Source organism: Vicia villosa, linkage group LG2 (assembly GCF_029867415.1).
Source record: "Vicia villosa cultivar HV-30 ecotype Madison, WI linkage group LG2, Vvil1.0, whole genome shotgun sequence".
Classification (NCBI taxonomy): domain Eukaryota; kingdom Viridiplantae; phylum Streptophyta; class Magnoliopsida; order Fabales; family Fabaceae; genus Vicia; species Vicia villosa.
In genome coordinates this window covers 184176191-184203076 of record NC_081181.1, presented here as the reverse complement: position 1 = coordinate 184203076, position 26886 = coordinate 184176191, and the positions used below count along the sequence as shown (strand labels likewise).

Here is a 26886-nt window from a genome sequence, read left to right as displayed (position 1 = left end):
AACTCAGAAATCACCTAGAAACTCTGCAATCTAGTAATGAACTCTAGTTTGAATCATCTAGTCCAAATATAAAATATTAAAGCATATGGTTGATGAACTCAAGTTTGGATCATCTAGTCAAGATATCAAAAATCAAAGCAAATGGTTGATGATGAACTTAAAGATGATATTGTCTCCTACTTGAAGATGATATATAAAACTTCCCTCTTAAAGAATCATTTTGAAATTATGACAATTGTCTTAACAATATTACAAGAGGTGCAACACGTTATGCATTCTATAAATACATCTCAATCGATGCATATGAAATACAAGAGTTTACAAGAATAATATTTATTGACAAATCAAACACTATTGAAAACTTCAGTTACAAAAAGCCGAATGAACCAAGATTTCATATACTTTCTAGTAGAATTTTTTTCACTTTTATTCCAAAAAACTCCGTATCTTCTTTTTTAAGAGTTATCTTATAAATACGAATATTTTTGTTTTATTCTAAATTAGTGATACCTAAAAAGATTTGTTTAAGCTAGAAAAAAAAAGGCTAGAAATTTTGAGAAGACAAATGACTTAGTGAAATCAATATATATATATATTTTTTTTGGAAAAGTTTAGGGCATAGTTAGTTTGACAACATACGTTGTTATCATTTGATTATAGTTGAAAATACTTCAAGATTGAAGGTATTAGATGAAGTTATCATTGTGATGATTGATGAACTAAGATAAATCTTAGTGTCATTCTTTCTTTATTTATTAACATTTAATTATTTAGTTTGAGTTATTTTATCTTCTATCTCAATCAAGTTTTAAAAGGAACTATTTATTTTTATAAAAGTAATATAATGTCTTAAACTTGTAACTTGTAGTGCAAGTTACCTCTATGCATTATTATACCAAATAAGTGTAACTTGCTAGTGAAAGTAATTAGTTTGAGTTGTTATAGTTAGTTAAGAATTGAAACTTATTATGTATAACCAATTGTAACTAATTTAATTTTATCAATTCATTTCAACCAATGCAAGTTTGTTTCAACTTTCTTTCTCTCTTCAATCAATTTTTCATCGTGTTTAAGAACTTTGGAATGAAATATATTTTACTGGGCCACTAAGGAGAGTAATCCATGATTAGAACGACCCAAGGAAAACGTGAAACTGAAGAAAAAGGAAAGGGGCACGCGTGAGCTCGAGTCACCCAACTTGAGACTAGGCTACCCAACGAGAGTCTAGGTCACTCAACACGAATTAGAATCCAACATTTGGCAATTGCTCTTAAACATGGTGTGTGAGATGTTCCTAAAGGGGTCATTTTTTATTTCTTCCAAGTAGAGAACCGTTCTTCCTATTCTGGGGGAAGAACGAGTCTTCATATCCTTCGCCATATCAAAGTAGTTAGGTTTGAACCAATTCATCATATGTAATCTGACACACGGATCACAATATAAATATCCCAATACCTAGGGTTAGAGCAAGGATTCACTAATTTCCCACATAATTAGTATACCTAACCCCTCTTGTGATTGCGTGAGAATGACCAACGTCATTTTATTTTATGCAAGTACATTTGACGCTCACTGTAGAGCCTCAGCAAAACTAACATAGGCCACACTTACATTCATCTTTCAGTTTCCTCAATCATATTTTCAACATGGTGACACGACAAGGAACCACAATAGCTAATAATAGTGCTAGTAGAAAAAATGAGGTCATATAAGAGATACAAACTGCTATGGAGGAGATGCACCGCCATAACCAGACCTTAGAAGACAATATCTTAAATCTTCAACAGCGGCAGTGTGATGACAACACGCCCGAAAAGGTTGAGATCATGGACCCCAACCCTATTCTAACAAAAGGGGGGGCTCTAGTGTCAGAGAACTTTAACCCCTCGTGGGTGACTAAGTTTGATGGAAGGAGCGACCCTAGGGAGCACGAAACTTCCATAAATTCCTAGACGGCCATAATTGGTGCCATCAATTATGTGAAATGTAAGCTCTTGTTTAACACTTTCAAAGAATCGGCACGGAGGTTATGATTGGGATTATTAATTTCTAGGGGATCAGTAAGTACATTAAGGTTATAAGGGGGATACTTAATTTCTAGGGGATAAGCATTTAGGACATCTGAGTTCTCATATTATTTTTTATAATGGACCATCAAGCCCATTCATTATGTTCTTAGAACTATTTTCCATGTTTTTCATAGTGAATATAAGAATAATAAATCGAAAATATAAGATAAATGGACTAGAAGTGGTGCTTGAATAAGACGTGGAGCAAAAGAATAACTAAGAGCAAAAGGAACTTGAGAATGATGATGAAACAATGACAATGGACCAAAACAAGAGGGGGGATGGAAAAATCAGAAATATAGGAGAAGAAGAAAGGGTTTACAAAGAAATGAAAGGTTTCAGTTATGGGAGGGAACGCAAAATTATTTGAAAGGCCAACACTCATCTTTATACAATGGAGCTAGACGGATCGAATCAACGTTGTAGAATGAAAGAAAATGGAAGATGAAGAATCAACAGATAAGTTGCACCTCGACAATGTATCAACACTTGAGTGCGCTCGAGTACTCTAGGGGGAAACACCACGCCTTAACCTATGAACCAAGGGTCACATGGGAAGAAAAACATATGAAACATCTCAATGATGGAACTAGAATTTAATGGAGTTGTCCCCAAAATCACTTCCACTTCTCAACTCAACATCCGAGCTAAACGTATCTGACCTAATCCCTAGGAAAACTTCCAGTATATTACACCACAAGAAGCCTTGGGGGGAACTATTTATGACTGACCATAAGCCCAACCCCCATAGGCCCAATTATCGCCCATTGTATATATACCATGACGAGATCAGTAAAAAGGTATGATTCTATTCATAATTTACTCTACCCATTTGTCACAAATTAACTTGGATGTTAGTGATAACCTTGCAGGTCCACCCCACGCAACCACATTGGAGTAACTTGTATCACCACTTCAAGAATCCACACTAACAATCTTGATTCTAAAACAGAACAAAAGTAAATCTGTCGAAAGATTCTACACAAGAAGAAGGCTTGTCAAATGGGTTTAGAATGCTTTCAAATGAGGTGATGAGTAGAAAAAGGGAGATTAAAATACACAAGTGTAAAAATTCAGAGAGACATTAAAATTTCATGAAGAGACACATTACAAGAGAATGTTGATTTCAATAATTCTCCTAACATTCTTAGATCTAGTTCTTCTTTTTTTAGATAATGCAATTTTTTTGAAGTAGCTGGGGAGGAGAAAGGAAATAATTTTTTTTTATGGATTTTGATGTAGAAGAAAAAGATGGAAAATGAATGTCGATGATTTTCAATGTTTTTCTTGAAATTTATTGAACTTACTGTCAGATATGATAGTTAAGTGACACATCAATGTGTTTATAATCAATATTCTATATGTAGCTAACACTGCAAATGTTTGATAACTTAAATAACTAAATAGAAAAAAAGAAAAGAAAAAAAAGACAAACATTAAAATGGTTAAACAAAAAGTAAGACATGATGAATTTGACTTAGAATTTATATATAATGAGTCACTCATGTACTTTATTATTTGTAGTTCAAGTGACAAAAGGTGTTAAAAACATTTTAAATCACAAAAGATGTAGCATGTGTAAAAGTAGATGCAAATGGTGATGCAAAGCTAATCTAAAGCTTTATTTTTTTCTATCACCTTAATTACATTACATGTTGAATAAGGGTATTGGTTGGTAATCAAATGTTGAAACAAATAATTGCTATCACCTTAATTACATTACATGTTGAATAAGGGTATTGGTTGGTAATCAAATGTTGAAACAAATAATTGAGTGAATTCATGTTGAAAATTTTGTGGCATAGAAAGTGGAAATTCATGTTGGATAAGAGTAAAAATGCTTCTATCTTACATACCCAACTAGTCTTTTTTTAGGGTACCACACATTCCTTAATCACCTTAAATAACATCAATACCCCTCAAAGTTAAATAGATTAAAGACTGTCTTACGTAAAAGATCAGCCATAATCATATATTTTGACATGTCAAGGTTAAATCACACGCATATCACTGAAGGAAAAAATTAATTTGTATCAAGAGGAAATTCCAGTTACTATAGGAAAGTAAGCTACTATAATTTAATTTTCATCCGATGATGAATTTATCAGAGAGAAACCACCACACTTATAAGGGAGAAAGCCACCGGATTTACCGGATAAAGAATGAAAGTTATTTTTCACTAAAGGATCATAAGTTTTTTTCATATTAATCATCCATTACTGATTAGCTATCGCACACGGGTCAAAAATGAGTAATAAAACGTAGTATATAGAAGTGACACTCGAGTCGTATCGTAAGAACTCAAAGTTAGATTAACCAAACAAATGAAACAAGAGGAGTTTAATGTTTTAGAAACTTGTAACGTAAATAGATAAACTGAAAACAAATATGATGAATGAGTTAAGGGGATTCAATTAGATAAATGTTAATAGAGAAACTTGGCTTCTGACTTATCACTGGTTACTATTTTTCCAATTTCCTAAGCAGATTCAATTCCTATTTTATTACTGCGATCAAACAAGCGTAATTAATACTATATGAATCATGTTCTTAATTTTCCAATTAAGCGCACAGTTATAAAGATTATGCGAAAAGTTACGCAAAATAGAAATTAATAAATTAATAAATAAAAAATTAACAAAAAAAGTACACCTAAAAACCTTTATGCATGATTTTTGGTTATGACTAAAACGAACCGAATAATATAATTATAAATTATCCGGTTATAAATTATGAACCAGATTTCATTAATGCAAGTTATCCGATTGGTGTGATAAGTGAATCAGATTTCATGAATGCAAGTTAGCCGGTTTAGAAAATTAACATATTAGATTTCTACCGTTTAAGTTATATGGTTCGTAATGGTGGGATACACAAGTGTCAATTTAAATGACTTAGCTGAATAGTAAAAAATGAAGCTTAAAAGTAAAATTAACAAAGTAAAACTTTCGTAGTCTCATTGTACTTAGTTAATGTCGGCCCTCATTGAGAATATTGGTGCCGACATAGCTTTAATCTTAAGCATCTGCCTTGAACCTCAATGTCTCAAAAGAAAAAGCACATAAATTTTCATCACAATTAATTTTTTCACTTATTTCAATAAGTTCAATTTAATAATGAAACTCGTGAACCACACGAAAATGTACAACAAGTAAAATATTGATAGCATTGAAAACTAAACAAGGACAGGTTACATCACATTCACCCTTTCTTTCCTCCTTAGATATTTATTATTTTTCTAAACCAAACCAACCCTCATTCCGTGAAGCATATAAATGACTTTGCTAGGTTCACAACATTACAAGTAGTAAGTAGTTCTTGACCCTTTTTCCAAACCTACCTCACTTTTTTTCTCAACATTTTTCCTAAGAAAAATCATGAAAATGGCTCTTCTTTTGTTTCTCTTTGCCTCTGCACTTACCCTTTCAGTTTCTGAGTCCAAGTTTGATGTTTCTTTGAAACCACATGCTTTAGATTCCCTTGATGTTGGTTATATCCAGGTAGGTACTTTTAGTTAACTTGTTTTTTTTCTAATTAATAAATAAATAAATGATATTTTTTTGTTGATTTTATTATGTGATGTGAAGAACAATGTTTTGTTTTTGTTTTTTTGTTTGGTCAACAGATGGAAGGTGCTCAAAACTGTTCTTATTTGGTGATCATTACAACAAGCTGTTCTTCTCCAAAGTTTATTAGTGATGAGATCAGTATTGCTTTTGGAGATTCTTATGGAAACCAGGTTTTCACCTTTACCCTTCCTTTTAATTTTTATTTTATATATTTTAATTAGTTGAATATAATGAGAGATATTGTTATATTGGACATCATCATATAGATTAGTTCAACCATTAATTTTATCATCTTCAATTAGCTTATTAGCTAATCAGCTTATTAGCTATCAGTCTCAATCATCATCTATAAACTATCAGTCATTAATCATCTATTATAAACTAGACTTAATTGCAATGTTAGTCCCCCTATTTTGTCTTTTTCTTGATATTGATTCCTCTATTTTAAAAACCATTATTTTAGTCCCTTTTTAAGTTTTCTGTGCAATTTTCGTCCCCCTATTTTATTTTTTTCTGCAAAATTAGTCCCTATTTCTGTCTCTTTTTCAATAAAAAATTCATAAGAGAGACCAAAATCGCAGTTTTAAAAATTGGGGGCCAAAATCGAAAAAAAGACAAAATAAGAAGACCAAAGTTGCAATTAAATCTATAAACTATCAATCATCAGTCATCTACTATAAACTATCAGTCATTAGCCATCAGGCATAAACTATAAGTTATCGGATAATTACGGTTATTTTTACTAATAGACCTTAGTATTAATTTTGTTTAATCTTTCAAAAACTATTTATACATCAGGTATATGCAGCGAAACTAGAGGATTCACTTTCAACAATATTTGAGCAATGTGCATCAGATTCATTTCAAGTAGATGGTCCATGTGCAGCACGAATTTGTTCACTCTATCTATACAGACAAGGTTCATCAGATGACTATGGTTGGAAGCCAGAAAGTGTGAAAATCTATGGATACAATTCAGATCCTGTTACATTTGTTTTTAACACCTCCATTCCTAAAGATACATGGTATGGATATAACTTCTGTGATAATGCTCCTCCTCCTCCTGCTCCATCTTCTTCCATTCAAATGTATGTTCAGAAATGGGGTTTGTTTGTAATGGTTTTAGGTTCTGTTTTTAGTATTTGGATGTAAATTTTAATGTTGTTGTGCTTTGCACTTAGATTCTATGTTTTCTTTTAGTATGGTCATGAGACTTAATTATTAGTACTTTATGCAGAAATTGAGATGTAAGCGATATGTAAAACCTTTTATTTTGATTATAATGAAATATAAAAAAATATTATGTAAAAAAGTTCAACTTAGCATTTCTTTTTTCTTCCTTAACACTTTAATTTGTGAAAAAGGGTCAAAGTTAATCCAACATTTAACATAGAGTTAAGTAGAGAAAAATTAAAAATGTATAAATATTAAGGGTGTTTATATGTGGAAATAGATCCACAAATTTTGCTTCAATTCAAATGAATTTATTAATTACTTGAATCCGTATATTTACGGTTGTATCTGATCCAATATGCATAGATTGACACCAATCGGATAATGGAAAATAAATAATTTTGTATTTTGATTATTGCTTTAATTGAAATAGCAAAACTAATAGTATGTGACTAATAATCATAATTTTTTTCTTAATTTTGCATTTATCACTAATATTTTTTATCACGAGTTTAAAATTTATTTTATTAACTAATACCTTACTTTTCAGGCGTAATTTTAAATAGCATTTTTTATAGTTTATATTTTATTATTTTTTATTTCATTTTTTTCTTTTTATTTTAATTACATTTTTTTATTATTTTAAGTAAATAAATATAAATAATATCAAACAATTATGTCATTTTACATTTATAAATTAATTAAATAGATAATTTTATCAAACACTTCAACTAATTTATGAGTCATCATTTATAACTTATAAAATATTAATCACCAATCAACTATCATAAATTAAAAGTTATTTTTAACTTATCATTCAATCGTTATTTTTTTCAAATAAAATTTAAGTGTTGTTGTTTATTTATTTTTGTATCATTTTTAACTTATAATATTTATAAAAATTCCGTGCTTTGTAGAATTTACTATTATTATTGTTATAACATATGGATAAATTTATTAAACATTAAATATTATGATGTAATTTAAATTTAAAAAAAAAAAGTGCAATATATTTAACTGTGCTACAACCTATTTTAGAATTGAAAAAAATTATAATTTTATATTTATGTGCAACCTCCAAACTTAAATCAATTTGTAAATGATCAGTCATTTCAATTCGATTATAACATAAATTACAAGTTCGATAGTATAGTAGGCAAAATTCAATCTAATCCAAGTTGTTTGTTTTTTTGGGTAAACACTGGTATTAAACACACAAGGGATGCAATTCAATACAAAAAAAACGAAACGAAACTAAGAAAACCAACACGAAGAAGCAAAGAAAAAGCTTGGCTACACGCCTTCATACGCATAAGGATTGACAAGTCAAACCTCTCTCCTGTAATTTTCCCTACATCTAGCAAGAATAGAAAACCAATCCCAACAAAAATACTTAATAATGATCAACATTTCGGTTGAATTCCAAATACAATCATTAAAGATCACTTTATTTTTGCACAACCAAATGCACCAACAAACCAAAAGCAAGAAAAAAACAAAGAAGAAAGATTTGACAATCCCACACAAATTAAAACGGAGGTAGTCACCACCCCACATCCTCCTCCGTATCCTTCCTTAACCAAGCAAGTGTTTTTGAATGAGTCGAATAATGGATTAGACAAAATATAATTAACGGATTAGACAAAATTTAATTAACCCAACTCATTTATAGTCTCACTAATATAACTTTTGTCTATGCTTGTTTTAATTAGAGATTTAATTTGATTAATATTTGAAAGCATTTGACTAAAGTTGAAATTCATTAATTAGATCCATCACAACATTTGATTATGTTTGATCGTCATTTTCTAAAAGTTTTTTTATTTATCATTTTGAAAGGTGATATTAATTATTGGTTGTTAAAAGTATCTCTAATCATATGTTCAGTATTTATTGCACAGAAAGAAATATGTGAAATGTTACAAAAAGAAATAATTAAAACATTATATGAAAATATAAATAAAAGAAAGAAAAAAGTTTTTTTTTTAAATATGCGCTGAAATATTCTTATTCTTTTTAATTAACTGAAAGTTTATAAATAAAAGGAGGGAAAAAAAAGAGGGTAAACATAAAGCCAAGACTCTCAAACATTACAAAATCGAAAAGAAGGAAAACCTAAACGATTTCAGGCAAAAACAAGTTTTATCATATCTGGAATTGAGTTCCACCACTGATTGTCAGTGATAGAGAGGCCAAGGTTGGCAAGCTTGTCCGCGCAATGGTTACCTTCACGATAAATGTGCGAAACTGTAAAAGCTATATTGGAGATGATGGTTAAGCAATTTGACCACCTATTTTTGAGCTTCCAAGAGACGATCGAGGGATTCGAAAAAGCTTGACGAACCAGTTTAGAGTCCGTTTCTAACCACAGGTAATTCCAACCACTATGCCATAAAAGGCTACGAAAGCGCTTTTTTGGCCTTTTACAACGCTTAAAAGCGCTGTTGTAGGTAAAGACAACGCTTTTTTACGCCATAAGCGATGCCTTAGGTTTACTTTAGACAGCGCTTTTCCTTGAAAAGCGCTTTCGTAGGTGGGTCTGTAGCAACGCTTTTCTAGAAAAAGCGCTTTCTAAAGTACCCTTTAGCAGCGCTTTTTTCCAGCTTTTGTGCTTTCTTTTGGCATCTTAGGCAGCGCTTTCTATTGTGCAGAGATTTCTATTGATGTCATAGCCCCGAAGAGTTTCGTGTGCAGAGTAGAGGATATGCCAATGTTAGTAGCGAAGCATCCAAGAAACATGGCATAGTGATTTCAAAAGATGCCGCCACATGCCGCTGAACCAGAGGCGCCTAAAGCAGCCTCGTCACTGTTACATTTAATCCAAGGGTTTGTTCGAGGAGTCCAAAATACTTCTCGAATTGTAGAAGCTTTAGGAAGGTGGATAAGAACTTTAAAGGCCTTTAGGATTTGAAATTCCTCAGTAGAGGATGAGGAAGTTCCTTTGGATATGTTACCGGTAATAGATACTAGGGAGATTATTGTTAAGAAATGTGGATTTGGCCTAACTCATCCCTACAAAACTGGCTTATAGGGTGAGGATTGCCCCCACTTATAAGGACATGTTCAGGCCATATATTGTCCGATGTGGGACTCTTAACACGCCCCCTCACGCCCAGGACTAGACAACTGGAGCATGGAAATAAATAATCGGTGGCCCGATAGCGGAAACCATAGAAGGTGGCCCACCGGATCTTAAACGAGGCTCTGATACCATGTTAAGAAGTGTGGTTAGGTCTAACTCAACCCTACAAAACTGGCTTGTAGGGTGAGGATTGTCCCCACTTATAAGGACATGTTCAGGCCATATATTGTCTGATGTGGGACTCTTAACAATTATGTTGTTAATTGAGGTTCTCCAATGTATAGCTTTATTGTCGTACCTGACATGGTTTCTGCTTTTCCAAATAGAGTTGACAGCAAAGATGATGGAAGCAAGAACAATCACTTTGACTTGAGCTGACCAGGATCTTTGAATGATTTGAAGAATGGAAAGGATATCTGAAGAGTTGATCTATATTTGTAATACATTGCTGAGCCAATTCCAAATTTTTTGGGCATAAGAACAGGAGTAGAACAAGTGAATCATTGCTTCAGTATGGGCTAATCACAAACTGCATTGAAACGCAAAGGTGACACCCCGATTCACAACCACATCATCAGTAGCCACTTTGGAATGCAGCAATTTCCATAACAGGATAGATTTTGAAGGAGGTATGGTTGTATTTCAAAGGTTTTTGGCCCAGGCTATCTTCTGGCCTGAAGGGACAATAAAATTGTAGGCAAACTTCATGGATAAATCTCCTGTTGAAGAGTGATTCCATCTGAGAGAGTCTGGCCCAGGGAAGAATGGGATAGTGATATCTTTTACTAGGTTTGGAATAAACGGGAAGAGCTCGATTAAATAAGGAGGGAAGGACCATTCGTTAGTGCTAATAAAATCAACCACCTTGGATTTCAAGTTTTCACTAATATGAGAAGGGATGTACAGAATGTCAACCAAAGGTTTACCAATCCAATCAACAGTCCAAAAGTTAATTCTTTCTCCATTACCAAGCTGCCAGCTGCTGTTAGAAATGATGGAGCCAACATATCTCTTCAACCCACTCCATAGACTTGAGAAAATATGGTATTTAATAGTGCCTTTGTTTCTAAAAACACGATTTCTAAGGAACGAGGCCCATTGCAAATCAGAGTGAAAAAGTTCCCAGGTGAGGTTAAGAGTTGCAGCATCATTGATGGATCTAATAGATCTAATCCTTAGACCCCCTTCCTCAAAGGCTTTGCAAACTTTGTGCCAAGCTACTGTAATCCTCTTTCTTGAAAGGATGTTGTCGCTCCATATAAAGTTTATAATCCAAATGTATATTGTTTTAAGGAGAGAGATTTGCCAATCATAGGCCATGAAGTTGTTGATCAACATACCTTGAATTACACTTCTGACTAATTGCACTCTTCCAGCCATTGAGAGGGGAGAAGTTTTCCAAGCTGAAATTTTGAATTTGATTTTGTCTGTTATAGGTTGGAGAAAACTAGTCTTAGGTTTGCCCTTGAAAATAGGGATGCCTAGATAGATGAAAGGTAAGGTGCCAATAGAGAAACCCAATAAAGGGGCAAAAGAAACAAGTCTTTGGTGAGATATTGCACCAGCAAAGATTGTTGATTTGTTAGGATTAACTACTTGGCCTGATGCAACTGCATATCTAGAGAAAAGATTTAATAGGGATTGAATGTTGGATAACTTGCTTTTGCAGAAAATCATCACATCATCTGCATATAAAATATGAGATGGAACAAAGGAGCCCCTAGGTCCTTTGATAAGGTGCAGATTTCCACTTGTCCCCGGGTTGTTAATCGACTTACTGAGAACTTCTTCAGCCAGGAAAAAAAGAAGGGGAGAGAGGGGATCACCTTGTCTAACCCCTCTCTTGCAGTTAAAGAAGCCTTTTGATTTCCTATTTATGGAAATATATAACTTTGCAGATTTAAGAATAACATTTATCCACCCACATAAAGTATCATTGAAGCCAAATCTTTTTAGAACTTTTAGGAGGAAACTCCACTCAATGGTATCAAAATTCTTCTTGATATCAATCTTAAGAGCTAAGTTACCTCCAAAGGCCTTGTTGTGAAGGACATTAATTACCTCAAATGTCATACAAATGCAGTCTTTGATTTGTCTCCCTTTAATGAAGCCCCTTTGATTTTGAGAGGTAATAGACGGTATTACCTGTACTAATCTATCTGCTAAAATCTTTGATGTGATTTTGAATTTGAAATTTGCCAATGCAATCGGCCTAAATTGGTCCACAGTGTCTGCATTCTTAGTTTTAGGAATAAGAATTAAGTTGTTAGATTTGAAGTTAGGAAGTACCCAGCTAGTTTTGAAAAATTACAAGGTGGCATCAATGACATCCTGAGCAACAATGTCCCAGTAGGTTTGGAAGAACAGGGCACCAAAGCCATCAGGACCTGGTGCACTATCTAAGTTCATGTTGAAGACTTCCTGTTTTATTTCTACAGAACTTGGGAGCATGGTAAGCATATTGTTAATTGGAGTATTGATCAGAGTTGGAATGGCTTCCTCAATTATTCCATTGTCTTGAAGATCAGTTCTGCTGCAGAAATTATTCTTGAAGTGATTCACCAGGAATTCTTGGAAAACAGGTGGATCAGTCATGATAATTTCACCTTCTCTTATGCAGTTGATCTTATTAGAAGCCTGTCTGACCTTAGTCATTTTTTGAAAAAGGTTTGTGTTTCTGTCTCCCTCTATGTGCTACTTAAGATTGGCTTTTTGATGCCAAAAGCTCTCCTTAGCTTGAAGAGATTAATCCAGGAGTATTTGGGCTTATTTTTCTTGATTTCTAAGCAAAATCGTTGTTGTCAGTCATGTCAATAAGGGATTGAATGGTGTCAAGGTTGGATTTGGCTTGTTTGACTTATTCGTTAAAAATGTAAGTGGAACATAGTGAAGCTAAAATAATGTAGATAGTATTCATTAGATGATATAATTGAAAAGAAAAACATTTAATTAAATACTGAATATTATCTGTCATTTCGGAACGAGTATTTTTTATAAATAGAATAATTATTTTGAAAGAGTAAAATTTAATAGTTTTTTTTAATATATGTTATTAATATTATAACCAAAAATTAAGGGCAGAAATAAACTAGGTTATGTTAGGTTTTAGAAGACCTGAGATTAAATCTCGCCTATGGTCTATCATAGGTTCTTTTTAATGGACTGGCGTGGTCTTTTTGAAATTTGGTCTGACCTGAAAATTTATTTAAAAGTTTGTTTCTCATTAAGATTTTAAATTAATCAATTACTTAAAAAGCTTTATAAGCGGACTTATTTAACTTTTTTTTAATATTATTTAGTTTGTTTTAATATATGTATATATAGGTTAATTTATTTAAATTATTTTTAATATATGTAAAAATATAGGTTAGCATATGAGAATTTATAGACTTTTTAATAGTTTAAATTTGACATATCTAATTAAATAGACTTAAAAAAAAATTAAATTTAACATTCTTATTAAATAGATCGAATAGATCTAATCTAACACTAAGTTATAAACATATGTAGGCAGTTGGTGGCTTGCTCTCTGTAAAAATATCTTGAAGCATAAGAGAGGTCTTGTTTTTAATTTGGTGTCTTTCGATATTAATTTCTGTTGGCAGTTGATTCATTAATATTGCAGAAATAAATGTTTACCCACACTTATGGAATGAATTTGATAAAAATTCTCAACCACAAAATCTTTAGATATTTTTCCCTTTTTTATGACATGGTTACTGCACCAATGTATGACATACAATGAGGCGTGGCCTATATATTTTTCACATGAAAATTAAACTTTGCGTTCACGTGAAATGTGGTAGGTAGGCATGCATTTTTCCCCACATTTTTACATAATAATTCAGTATAATTGCATTTTTTTTTGACAAAAAAAAAATTGATGAGGTTTTCAGTATAATTGCATTAAAAACCGTGCAAAATTGTCATAAAATGAGGTATAATCTCATTTCAAATATATTTAAAAGATATGGATACCACATTTATTGATTTATTTGAAATGTGCGGAAGTTTTTTTCTTTCTGAATTAGTGTTAATCACAATCAAATTCTACATGATTTGTGTACTTTATTTCAGTTTTTTATTATGATTATTTTATGAGTTTTAAACAGTAATAATTAGAAGGAAAAAATTGAAAATTCTTTTAATTGTAAAATTTGAAAGGATTGATAGTTCCTCATCAATTTAAAGTATTCTTAATTAAATTTTCAGTATATATATATATATATATATATATATATATATATATATATATATATATATATATATATATATATATCAATTAGTAGTTAATTTTTGTGAGCTTTTGTCTCTGAAATCCATATAAATGATTTCTTGTAGATTAATCTCGAAACAAATTCTTTTACTTTGTCTCTCTTTGGCATCTCTGTCTCTATAAACTAGCTTTTCATAGCAGAAAGAAGTTTATAAGCGTGAGTTAGTGGCCACTGATGGCAGAAGAAAGTCCATTGAAGGGAAAATTGAAAGAATCATCCATAGATTATGTAGATATATATGTTTGTAGGTATATTTAAGAGAATTTCTTTATTGAAAAAAAGAAATGCATTTCCGAAGTTGAAAAAAAGACTGATTTTGGAGACGCATTTCCGAAATCACCTTTTTTTTACGTAAAAAATATATTTCGGAAATACATTTTCGAAAACAACATTTCGAAAATGCATTTCTGAAATAATGCGCCTTCTGCTGTTTAAACAAAATAGCCTCCCCCCAATTCCATTTTACTCTAAAACTCAAAAAAATTCAAAACTCTTCTCATTTGTGGTTCCTACTACACGAACTTACTCTAAAGTTGCTAAACAAAGTTGCTCTACAACCTTCAAAGACTACTCAAAGGCTACATTCAAAGCTTCAAAATTGTAAGTTCTCACAAACTTAAATTGTAGCATTGAAATTCATATTAGGGTTGTTAGAAATTAGGATAATGATATAGGGTTAAGTTACTATTAGTCACTTAGGTTGTTTAGATAGGAAAAATCTGATTTTCGAAAGTGCATTTTCGATAACACCTCCCTGACCAGTTTCGGAAATGCACTTTCGAAATTGATCCAATTTTTTTTTATTTTCTTGATTGTTTCGCCTTCTAACCTGTTCGCTTATGGATTTCAATTGTTTCAGGAAAATGGCAGGCAACCCGTCTAGAAGTAGACAGGGGAGAGAGACACAGACAACATCGGCTAGACGCGAGCGGGCGGCGCAGCTGGCATCGACGCGGGGACGGGGTAGAGTACGAGCACCCGTCTAGACAAATGAGCCTGGTTCCTCGTATGGATCGAGGAGTCGGCTGGCCCGGGTATCTTCTTCCCGTCAGGATGAGGTACGGGAGTAAGAGGAGGTGAGATACCAGGAGGCGGAGGAGGAGATACCTGATGTTGATCCTCCACACGGGGAGGAGGAGGAAGAGGGCTACCCGGGAGGGCCTAGGGACACTTCTGTGCTGATTTCCTACCACGAGCACGTCGCTCGACGTGTCTGGGAGGGAGAGGTATTTTTTATAATTTATCCGACTTTATTATTTAACCGTTTTTTATTTAGCTTTTTATTCCACATTTTTTTAACGGTCTAATTAACAATGTTTTTTTGTTTTTGTTGTAACAGGAAAGGCCGACGCTAAAAATGGTGAACCACACGCGGAAGATTTTTGTTCTCTTTAAACCAGAGGCGCAGTGGTTTAATGATGCGGTGACTGCTTCCAGACTAGGTGGGTTGTGCATGACCGAGTATACTACCATCAGCCATGCAGGGGGCTTTTGTGGAGCGGTGGCATAGGGAGATGTCTTCTTTCCACTTACCGGTTAGGGAGTTGACGATCACCTTGCACGATGTGCATTGTCTTCTCCACTTATCGATTACGGGGATGTTGCTAAACCATTCTCGGATCCAGAGGATCGATGCGGCCGAATGGATGGGGATCTATCTGGGTATGGATCCTTATATGGCTGATTATGAATGTCGAACGACAAATGGGGCTCATATTCGGTTCTCCACCTTGAGAGAGTTGTATGAGCACCACTTGGTGGCGGTCGATTCCGAGGAGGCGGGTAATGATCTATTTATGGAGTATCACCGTGCATGCGCTCTCCGGTGTTGGTTCATGTTTTTGGTAGGCATTACACTCTTTGTGGACAAGAGTGCAACATACATCGACGTGACCTACCTCCGCTACTTCATGGACTTGACTACCATTCACCAGTGGAACTGGGGGTCAGCTATTCTAGTATACCTATACCAGAAGCTGAATGAAGCCTCCAACTGGAGGACCAGGCAGTTGACTGGATCTGCCACACTCTTGACGGTACGTTTCATTTTAATTGTTTCACATTTATTTATGGTTCGTATTTATTTTTAATACATTATCTTGTTTGTCTTTCAGGGATGGATCATATCCTACTTCCCCTGCATCCACAGCTTCGCCATTGATCCTGCGTACGATGACGCGATGCCCAGGGCCGTCCGATACGTTCTCCAAAGGGGGAAAACGTAGTGGGACCATATCGCGGGTACCTCGACTGCACAACTCACGATGACATTCGTTGGACGCCATTTAGTGACTACACTGCTGTTGTCCCATTTGACTGCATCGCGTTATATTCTGGCTGGTTGGCATGCGGGGCCAACACCATGGTGAGGTATCTGCCGAAGCGGATAACCATTGTAATCAAGATTGATTAGTGGATTAAATTCTCGGTTGAGGTAAATCACTCTAAGGGGGTGGACTGGAGTAGTTTCGTTAACAACGAACCAGGATAAAAATATTGTGTTCATTGTTTTTATCTTAAGAGATTTTAAAGTCACACTTATTCAAACCCCCCCTTTCTAAGTGTTTTTCTATCCTTCAATTGGCATCAGAGCACCGGTTCTAGGTGCAAGCACTTAACCGTGTTAGAAAAAGATTCAGGGAGAAAAACATTAAGTCAATATGGTTGATCCATCAACATCTGCATCAACTACTACACCTGTTTCAAATGATCAACACAACAATGGAAATGGATATTCTAGACCACCAGTATTTGATGGTGAAAACTTTGAATACTAGAAAGATAGATTGGAAAGTTACTTTCTTCGTCTAGATGGTGATTTATGAGATTTACTTGTGGATGGTTACAAACATCCTGTAAATGCTAGTGGAGCAAAGATGTCAAGACAAGAAATGAGTGATGATCAAAAGAAACAATTCAAAAATCATCACAAGTCAAGGACTATTCTACTGAATGTTATTTCTCATGCTGAATATGAGAAGATATCAAACAGAGAAACTGCCCATGACATCTTTGAATCTTTGAAGATGACTCACGAAGGAAATGCCCAAGTCAAGGAGACAAAAGCTCTTGCATTAATCCAGAAGTATGAAGCCTTCAAGATGGAGGATGATGAAAACATTGAAATAATGTTCTCAAGATTTCTAACTCTAACTGCTGGATTAAGAGTGCTTGACAAGGGATATACAAAGGCTGATCACGTCAAGAAGATCATCAGAAGCTTGCCCAGGAGATGGGGCCCAATGGTGACTGCATTCAAGATAGCAAAGAATCTGAATGAAGTCTCTTTGGAAGAGTTGATTAGCGCCTTGAGGAGTCATGAAATAGAGCTGGATGCTAATGAACCTCAAAAGAAAGGTAAGTCTATTGCTTTAAAATCTTTGAATAAAAAATGCACTAACGCTTTTCAGGCGGAAGAAGAAGATTCTAAAGAGTCAGAATCAGAAGAAGAAGAAGAAGAAGAAGAAGAAGAAGAAGACGAATAAGAAGAAGATGAACTGTCCATGATCTCCAGAAGGGTAAACCAACTCTGGAAGAGTAAACAAAGGAAGTTCAAGAACTTCAGAAGTTCTAAAAAGCCTGATAGAGGAGAATCTTCTGGACTTAAAAGATCTGACAAAAAGAATGTCACGTGCTTTGAGTGCAAGGAGCCAGTACATTACAAGAGTGAGTGTCCAAAGCTTCAATGGGAAAAGCCCAAGAAGAAGTTTCAGAAGAAGAAAGGTCTTATGGCTACTTGGGACGATTCAGATTCATCAGAATCAGCATCAGACTCTGAAGATGAGCAGGCAAACATTGCGCTCATGGCCACTGTTGATGATGGATCAGAATCTACATCAGAATCAGACTCAGACTCTGAAGATATATCCTTGGCAGCAAAGAAGACAAAGCAAAACATATCATGGTACCTGGACTCTGGGTGCTCGCGGCATATGACGGGAAAAAGGTCTATGTTCCAAGACCTGGTGCTTAAATCTGCTGGAGAAGTAAAGTTTGGAGGGAATCAGAAGGGCAGGATAATTGGCTCAGGAACCATAAGTGTTGGTAACTCTCCTTCCCTAACTAATGTACTTCTTGTAGATGGATTAGCTCATAACTTATTGTCCATAAGTCAATTAAGTGACAATGGTTATGACATAATCTTCAATCAAAAGTCTTGCAAAGCTGTAAGTCAGAAGGATGGCTCAATCCTATTTACAGGCAAGAGAAAGAACAACATTTACAAGATTGATCTTCAAGATCTTAAGAATCAGAAGGTAACTTGTCTTATGTCTGTTAGTGAAGAGCAATGGGTCTGGCACAGAAGATTAGGCCATGCTAGTTTGAGAAAGATTTCTCAGATTAACAAACTTAATCTGGTTAGAGGACTCCCTAATCGGAAATATAAATCAGATGCTCTTTGCGAAGCATGTTAGAAAGAGAAGTTTTCCAAACAGCATTCAAGTCTAAGAATGTTGTTTCTTCCTCTAGGCCGTATGTTGTTTCTTCCTCTAGGCCGCTAGTACTTCTGGAAGTTGTCAATTTCTTGGAAGTCACCTGATCTCCTGGTACAACAAGAAGCAAGCTACAATTTCCATCTCTACAACAGAAGCAGAATATGTTGTTGTTGCTGGATGTAGTACACAGATGCTCTGGATGAAGAGTCAGCTAGAAGATTATCAGATATATGAGAGTAACATTCCTATCTTTTATGATAATACTTCTGCTATATGTTTATATAAGAATCCAATCTTACATTCCAAAGCTAAACATATTGGGATTAAACATCATTTCATTAGGGACTATGTTCAGAAGGGTGTTCTATCTTTAAACTTTGTTGATACAGACCATCAATGGGCTGATATCTTTACAAAACCCCTTGTTGAAGATAGGTTTAAGCTCATTCTGAAGAATATCAGTATGGATTTATGCCCATAATGAAAGGATGAGAAGTTCTGATATATGGATTAGATTTGAAATTATCAGTTTTATTTTTTTCTTATAAGAAGTTCTGAATGTTGATCAGTTAGATATTCTGATTCTGTTATTGCTAACGTTTCATATGTCTAAGTTGATTCAGAATCTCTTTTAAAGCAAAACAGTTGTCACCAGCTATTTCAAACATCACGTTTTGCCCTAACGTCACTCATCATTAAATGCTAACTGATTCAATCTCTGTAATCTTGTTCATTCAGAATCATATTGCATTTCATTTCAAATTCGTTCTTATATAAACTTATCTCCATAACTTTTCATCTCTTTCCATTCTCTCTCTTTGTTCATAGTCTATAATTATTCATCTCTCTCATTTTGCATAAACCCTAGTTACTAAACCCTAATCTCAGTGTGTATCCATGGCTTCATCTTCGAATGTTCAACGCAAGGCATCATCGTCACATCAAGTTCAACAAAGGAAACCTGCAAATCTTCCTTTGAAGTCTTGTTCGATTCCTTATGATGAACTGGAGGTTCTCTGTGAAACAATGGTGGATTTTGAAAATCTTATGGCACATGATTTGAAAACCAAAACTGCAATGCTAGTACAAGGTTGGTAAAATTTCTTTGAAAGGGTGATTGGACCAGTTTACCCCTTATTGGTTAAGGAATTCTGGACACATGCTACAGTTACTTCAACTGCCATCATCTCCTTTGTGTTAGGGCATGAAGTTGTTGTGACTGAGAAGTTGATAAGGAAATTGTATGGTCTTGATGATATAGATGGAATCACTGGTGCTCTTCATGGAAGAACTGATTGGGATAAAGTTGATCGAGAGTTGTTTTCTTCTGGTATTGCCTCTCCCTTCACTATTGCCTTGAAGCCTTCCTACAGAGTATGGGCTGAGATCATTTTGGGATCTCTCTATCATAGAAAACCATCAAACTCTGCTACCTATGTTAATCAGAATCAGAAGTATATATTATTCTGCATTGAAAAAGGCATGAGAGTCAATCTACCACACATTCTTTTTCAACATTTGAAGACAAATATTGAAGAATCAAGAGATGAAGAACGTCAGAAGAATCCCAAACTCAAGAAGAATACTATCCCTCTTGGAAGGATGATTTCAGATATTCTGATTGAGAGTGGCTTGATAGATGTTCTGAGAACATTTGGCTCATCTCAGAACTTGACTGTTATCCAAGGTGTTATTCTGAATGCTCAGACTCTAAAAAGGATGCAGCTGATTGAAAAGGTGACCACTCCTTCAAATATGTTTCCAGATATTCTGACAAGAAGAACTCCTATTGTGAGTTTCTCTCACATGTATAAAGAGGAGCTAGACAAATTTTTTAAACGCTATCCGAAGTCATGTGTTAAAGCTCAAACTTCGGTTGATCCTGCTTGGATTCGAGGAAGAACTCTTCCATCTCTGGATGAGTTAAGAAAGAAGGAAAAGAAGAAGAAAGAAAAGAAACCGAAGAGAAAGGTCACGGAAGAAGGACCTGATGCTAAGCAAGCAAAGAAGCAGAAGAAACCTACAGAGTCTCTCAAAGTAAAAAGAACTGATGAACAGCTTGAGAAGCTCATTCATAAAATTTATCATGCAAATTCTTCTGACCATCCCCCTCAGAAAAAGCCTCCTCCTTCTGTAATTTCATCTTCTTCCACAACTACAAACAGAAACCAACCACTTCTTTCTACATCAGTTCTAAACCCTCAACCACTAAATGTTACCTTTCCCCATCTTCCTTCTGAAAATATTCTCTCAATCACCTCCACGCCAAATTCTTCATCCTCCTTAACCTCTTCTACCACCCCTGCTTTGTTCTCAAGAGAATCTAAACCCTATAGTCTTCTTTACCCTGACTATCGTTTCACTTTCAATCCTCCCGAACCCTCTGTTGATACTTGTTATGACTTTTTGATGTATAAGGTCAGAACAGGGTTGAAAACTCTGAAAGCTGCTCATGACTCCAAAATGGATCATGTTGCTACTGGCAAGTTGTGGAAAATCTTTGAGAAGGATATTCAGACTGATTTTCTGACCATCCAGAAGAGATGCTTGGCTGATGTGTTGCACCCCAATTTTTGACCTCTGAGATCCCATCATTTTCTAAGTGTTATGATCATTATTGTTATACCCCAAAATTTGCCTGCCTTTTTTTAAAAAAAAAAAGAAAAGTCAACAGACTTCTGTCTAAAAATTTGGAGTTTTATACAATCTTGGATTTTTATTTCATAAATATCCTGATTTTATAAATACTCAATTTTTAGAATTTTTTATACAGTATTTTGGTTCGCTGTTAAATTTGTTCTTACATAAACGCCAAATACTGTTTATCACTTCATACACTGTTTATTTAAGATTTATTTTTAGATAAATAATGCTGACACAGTTGGTGCAAAATTAAAATTTGCAGGCGCGGAGTCCGGGTTTCAGATTATACTGGTAACAATTAAATTATTATTGGTTTTATTTCCCACTAATTTTTATTTTTATACTATATTATTTTTTCAAAATCTTTTTCTTTCTTTTCAAATATCTTCCTTTCTTTCCAAATCACTTTCTTTCAAATCAAATCCTAGCTTTATTCTATACCCCTTTTCTTTTTTAAAACCTACCATACTTTTTTTCAAATCCTACTACTATTCAAACGGTACCACTCCATTTCCAACGTCTATATCTCTCTCTTTTCACTCTATAAATACTCCTCATTTTTTCCATAAATTCTCACATCAAATTTCACTCATCTCCCAAATTTCTCAAACTTCTATCTCATAATTATTTTCTCTTCTTCCCCGGTAAAATGGCGAAGTGGATGGATACGTGCTTTCTTATGGTCATCACTGTTTTGGTGGTGATCACGTCCTTTTTCTGTCTGCACAGTCCTGAAAAATGCGGACCTGCATTGCTTACACTCCGGATCATCTATATGTTGCTATTTATAGCATGGGTTTTTAATCGTCATTTTTAAAGTTTGTCGTATCTTTTGTTCTCAAATAATGTACCGTTTGTTTGTCGTACTGTTCATTATATTATGTAATATTTGTACTGTTAGTATTAAATGTTGTACTATCTATTGTACGGTAGTTTAATTATCAAGATAATATTATGTGTGTTAAATATTTATTTTTTTGTGCATTAAATATTTTTTCAAGGTTATTATCGGTAATTTCGTTTGCGTACAGTATATTTTATTTATTTATTATGTTTGTGTTTTTCTAACAGCTAAGGTAAATAAATTTTTCACCATTAACGCAACAAAAAAAAACAAAAAAGAAAAAATTAACTTTAACTGTTAAGTTTTCACTTTAACTGTTACGTTACCCGGACGCACAGTCAATAGCTCGAACAGTCAACAGACGACCAGTTTGACCAAAAAGTCAACACACAGTCAAAAATGCAATTTTTTGTCAACGTCTATATTTTGTCAAAAGATTCATCATGTGATCAATGGTTGATCATAATTCATCAAGAAAAGTTCAGAAATCAACAAAACTCGAAATTGCAAAATTAGAGTTTTTTTACCTAAAAGTCAACTGAACTTTGACCGACCATAACTCTCTCATAATTTATCAGAAAAATTCCAACCAAAGCTCATTCTCAAGGAAATTCAATTCTCTACAACTTTGATGTTGGGACCAAGGTCAAGAAATGCTTCCGCCTAAGAGATATAAGCCAAAACATTACAGGTCATTTTCAAAGTCAACAAAAAGCAGTTTTTTGTCAAAGCCCATATCATCAAAATAACTTCTCCAAATGCAAAAACGCTTCCAAAGTGGCTTGTAGAGGACATCTTGGGCTTTCTAAAAAGTAAAAGAACACTTTCATAGGATCAAAATTGAGGGAGATATGCCTTGATGAAGTTGAACTTTTTTGGAAAATTGCATGAAACAAGTAATGACCAAAATTTGATTTTTTTTCAAAAAGGCCAATTCTTTTGTGATTTAATCTTGATTCTCTTATGTTTAAAGATATTCACAACATATCCATGATTCATGACATTTTTATTTCATCTTAATTAAATTTTATTCATTTAAAATTTAATTAAAGTGAGATAATTCAAAGATATTATCCAAGATGCTCATATGATACAAGCAATGATCCAATTCATCTCTAAAGGCCAAGATTCCATTCAAGATATGCAATGATCATAAGTTGGAAAGAATAATAAAACACTTGAGATTTTAAACCATGGTTAGTCTTTTTAACTTAAGGCATTAAATGCTAATATTCCATTTTATCTTCAAAGTTCATCATCACATATTTATTAATAATTATCCCAAATACTATCATCATTTTTTTGTTATAATAGAATATTCTAACTAACCATATTTTTATTCCACCATCATTTTAATAGTTTATCTAACCATCTTATCTTATATTTTTCTACAAATCTTCATTCTCAATTTTTATTTTAGTTAATATTATTTTAATTAACCATATTTTTGTTTAAATTTATTTTATTAGTTATGTTATTATTATTATCTCGTTTTTCTTTTTTTAATATTTTTTTTTAATTTTCATTTTTGTTATTGTCTTAAACCAAAATTAGCATTTAAGTTTTATTTTGATATTATCTTGTAACTTGATTTTACTATTTTTATTTTGATATTATCTTTAAATATTATATTTTAATTTTTATTTGTGTTATTATCCTTATATATTATAAGATAGAATTGTTAAGTGACCATTCAACAAATTCTATTTAAACTTCATAATTCTATCTATTAACCATTAATGTCTCAATATTTCAAACTCAATTCCAATTTGATTTCTCTCCATCTTATGTCATTGCATACAAGTTTTTCCTATAAATAGGCAACCATATGTTCATAATTGGAGGAGGGGGGAGGACACCAAATAAAACATTGTCAAGTCTTTGTTTTCTCTTTTCTTTTCTCTCTTCCAAGTTTCAAGTTTCAAAGGGAGTAAGAATTTGGAATTACAAAACTAAGAAACCTCCACTCAAACCAAGCATCATTTGAAGGTAAGTTTCCTCACTTTGAAACTCTATAAAATATGCATCATTTATATTTCATTTGAATTCAATAGTTTCTTTTATTTTCCAAATATACTTTGATTTATTTATCTAAGTATTCATCCTTGTTTCCTTTTTTACTTGATGATGTTAAATATTGAAATACTTCTTTGCCATTGATCAAGCTCACCATGATCCATCATAAACTCACCACACAAGATCGTTTTATTTAATTTTCTTCAATATCTTTTAGGTTTATATTTTTATAATCTAATTCTTGACATAAAAAAGAATATTTTTTCTTGTTAAGTTTAATTATTTGTATAATTATTTGTTTAATTAGTTTGTTAATTAACTTAAAATCAATTCCAAAAAAATCACAAAAAAAATGAATTAAGTTTAATTTGTTTTATATTTATTTTTGTATATTATTTGATATTATTTCTTATCTTTTTTTTTCTTTGTCCCGAATTGGAATAAAAGATCAAATATGGCAGAGATTGTATGCAGTTGATTTAAGACTTTTGGAAATTTATCGTGTAGTCGCTATGATTCTATCAAGCTTCTGATAAATTTTCATTAACTTTAAATCCGAGATCATCATTCACTCACCATCGATCTTTACTAACATCGTGGATATACTTGACTAGCTTCAAGATGATTCGCGTGCTAACATACTAACAATTAACTTTAAATTCCGCATTTTATTATATTGTTCTTTATATTTCTTGCTTTATACTTTATTTTATCATTCATATTATTTATGTTTCTGTTATTTTTTCTTTGTCCATTTGGACATATTATTTATGTTTATGTTATTTTTTCTTTGTCCATTTGGACATATTATTTATGTTTCTGTTATTTTTTCTTTGTCCATTTGGACATATTATTTATGTTTCTGTTATTTTTTCTTTGTCCATTTGGACATATTATTTATGTTTCTGTCATTTTTTTTTCTTTGTCCATTTGGACATATTATTTATATTTCTGCTATTTTTTCTTTGTCCATTTGGACATATTATTTACATTTCTGCTATTTTTTCTTTGTCCATTTGGACATATTATTTATATTTCCGCTATTTTTCTTTGTCCATTTGGACATATTATTTATGTTTCCGCTATTTTCTCTTTGTCCATTTGGACATATTATTTATGTTTCCGCTATTTTTCTTTGTCCATTTGGACACATTATTTATGTTTCCGCTATTTTCTCTTTGTCCATTTGGACATATTATTTATGCTTCCGCTATTTTTTCTTTGTTCATTTGGACGCACTGTTTATGTTTCCGTCATCTTCTTTTTGTCCACTTGGACCATATTTTTACATTTGAGCTAAAACATTAATAATCAAGATAAAACTTAAAAACAAAGCACTTTGCACACTTGCACCTCTATGGTTTTCCCTCTTATTACTTTTTTTTAATCATACCATCATTTAAGAAAAGTATTAAATGCATTGGAAGGATCTTATAAATTGAGAGTAAGTAACTCCTAATTGCTTGCTCAAACATCTTTCATTTTCAAACAACGTATTTTCAAAACTTCTCATCTATTTTCAAAACTTTCATCTGGTATTTGAAGGACATTATTCCCGGTGAAACTCTTCAGAGACCTATGTGACTTATTGTCCATCTTCACTTCTTCTATTTTCAAATCAATAAAGCATTTAAAAAGTGAGCTAAGCAATTAAGAGCCCATGGATAACCATGGATACAAAGGGTGCTTAAAACCTTCCCTTTGTATAACCAACCCCCCGAATCCAAAATCTGTCAAAAGGTCTTTCCTGTTCTTTTATGCCTTTCCTTTTTTGGATAAAATAAAAGTCGGTGGCGACTCTTGCATAAAAATAAAAAAAATAAAAGAAAAAAAAGAGCAAGGAGTCAGTTCGTCTCAAAAAACCGAGTTTACATGATGCACTTGGATCTTCTAGTTACTTTTTGGAGTTAGATGATGGTAAGTACTATCACCCCATCAGGAGCTGGAGATCTCTTGAAGAGAAGGAATTTTTTGATGAGCTTGAAGAGGTGCATCCTCTTGCTATGGTTGTGTGGAAGCCTCAACTCCATGTTCTGACTGGAGACTTTCAATTCATATTCAACTGGTTAAGGGAGAATCCCTCTGCTAAAGCACCAGCTATGGTATATCTAGAAGTTGAATATCCATCAGAACCAGTTGCTCCTACACCTCCTAAGAACTTGGCTGCAATTCTTCTGGCCCTTGAAAATTCAAATTCTGAAATCCCTTCTCCTGTATATGTTGAAGTTGCTTCTGAAGCAGAAGCTGATGTTGAAACTCAAGACGCTGAGAATCATCCTGCTATGCAATCTCCTATTAAGGAAAATCAAGTTGATGTTCTCATGGTTGATGTTGCTGCTGAGAATCCTACTGTATTGGACAATAGCTTTGAAGCTTCTTCTGCTGGACCTTCTGTTCTGATAGATACCATGAAGGCTCTTCAACCGAATCAAGCTGACCTAGCTTCTCGTCTGGACAACCATAAGGATACTCACAATGAGTTCAGATCTTTCATGAAGACGCAGACAGAAAGCACTACTGAGATTAAAACCCTTTTGGCCCTCTTAGCTTATAAGCTAGGCTAGTCGTAGTCTGTCTTGATCTTGGATGTTTTCTTGTTCTATGCATATGTTTCTTGCATCTTCTTTTATCCCTCTTGTACTTATGATATATTTTGTTGATTAATGAAATCATTATCTTCTTCATTTTATGTGTCATTTTTTTCATCTGAATCTTTTAATGCTTTTTGATGTTATGACAAAAAGGGGGAGAAACATGATAATTGATTTGATTTATTA

At 33.3% G+C, this 26886-nt stretch overlaps 1 protein-coding gene across 1 annotated transcript; it reads left to right on the top strand.

The window, feature by feature from the left end:
- The first annotated feature begins 5322 nt into the window (after positions 1-5322).
- On the top strand, positions 5323-6931 carry LOC131647630 (embryo-specific protein ATS3A-like). Its single transcript, XM_058917499.1, has 3 exons — positions 5323-5569; positions 5695-5808; positions 6437-6931. The coding sequence occupies exons 1-3, from the start codon at positions 5447-5449 to the stop codon at positions 6788-6790; spliced, it is 591 nt and encodes a 196-aa protein (XP_058773482.1). The 5' UTR covers positions 5323-5446; the 3' UTR covers positions 6791-6931.
- The last annotated feature ends 19955 nt before the right edge of the window (positions 6932-26886 follow it).

Excerpts from the sequence above, each read along its gene's own strand:
- LOC131647630 (XM_058917499.1), top strand. The coding sequence starts at position 5,447 with ATGAAAATGGCTCTTCTTTTGTTTCTCTTTGCCTCTGCACTTACCCTT. Across the intron at positions 5,570-5,694 it reads TTGATGTTGGTTATATCCAG|ATGGAAGGTGCTCAAAACTG; the intron begins GTAGGTACTTTT and ends TTTGGTCAACAG. Across the intron at positions 5,809-6,436 it reads GAGATTCTTATGGAAACCAG|GTATATGCAGCGAAACTAGA; the intron begins GTTTTCACCTTT and ends TTTATACATCAG.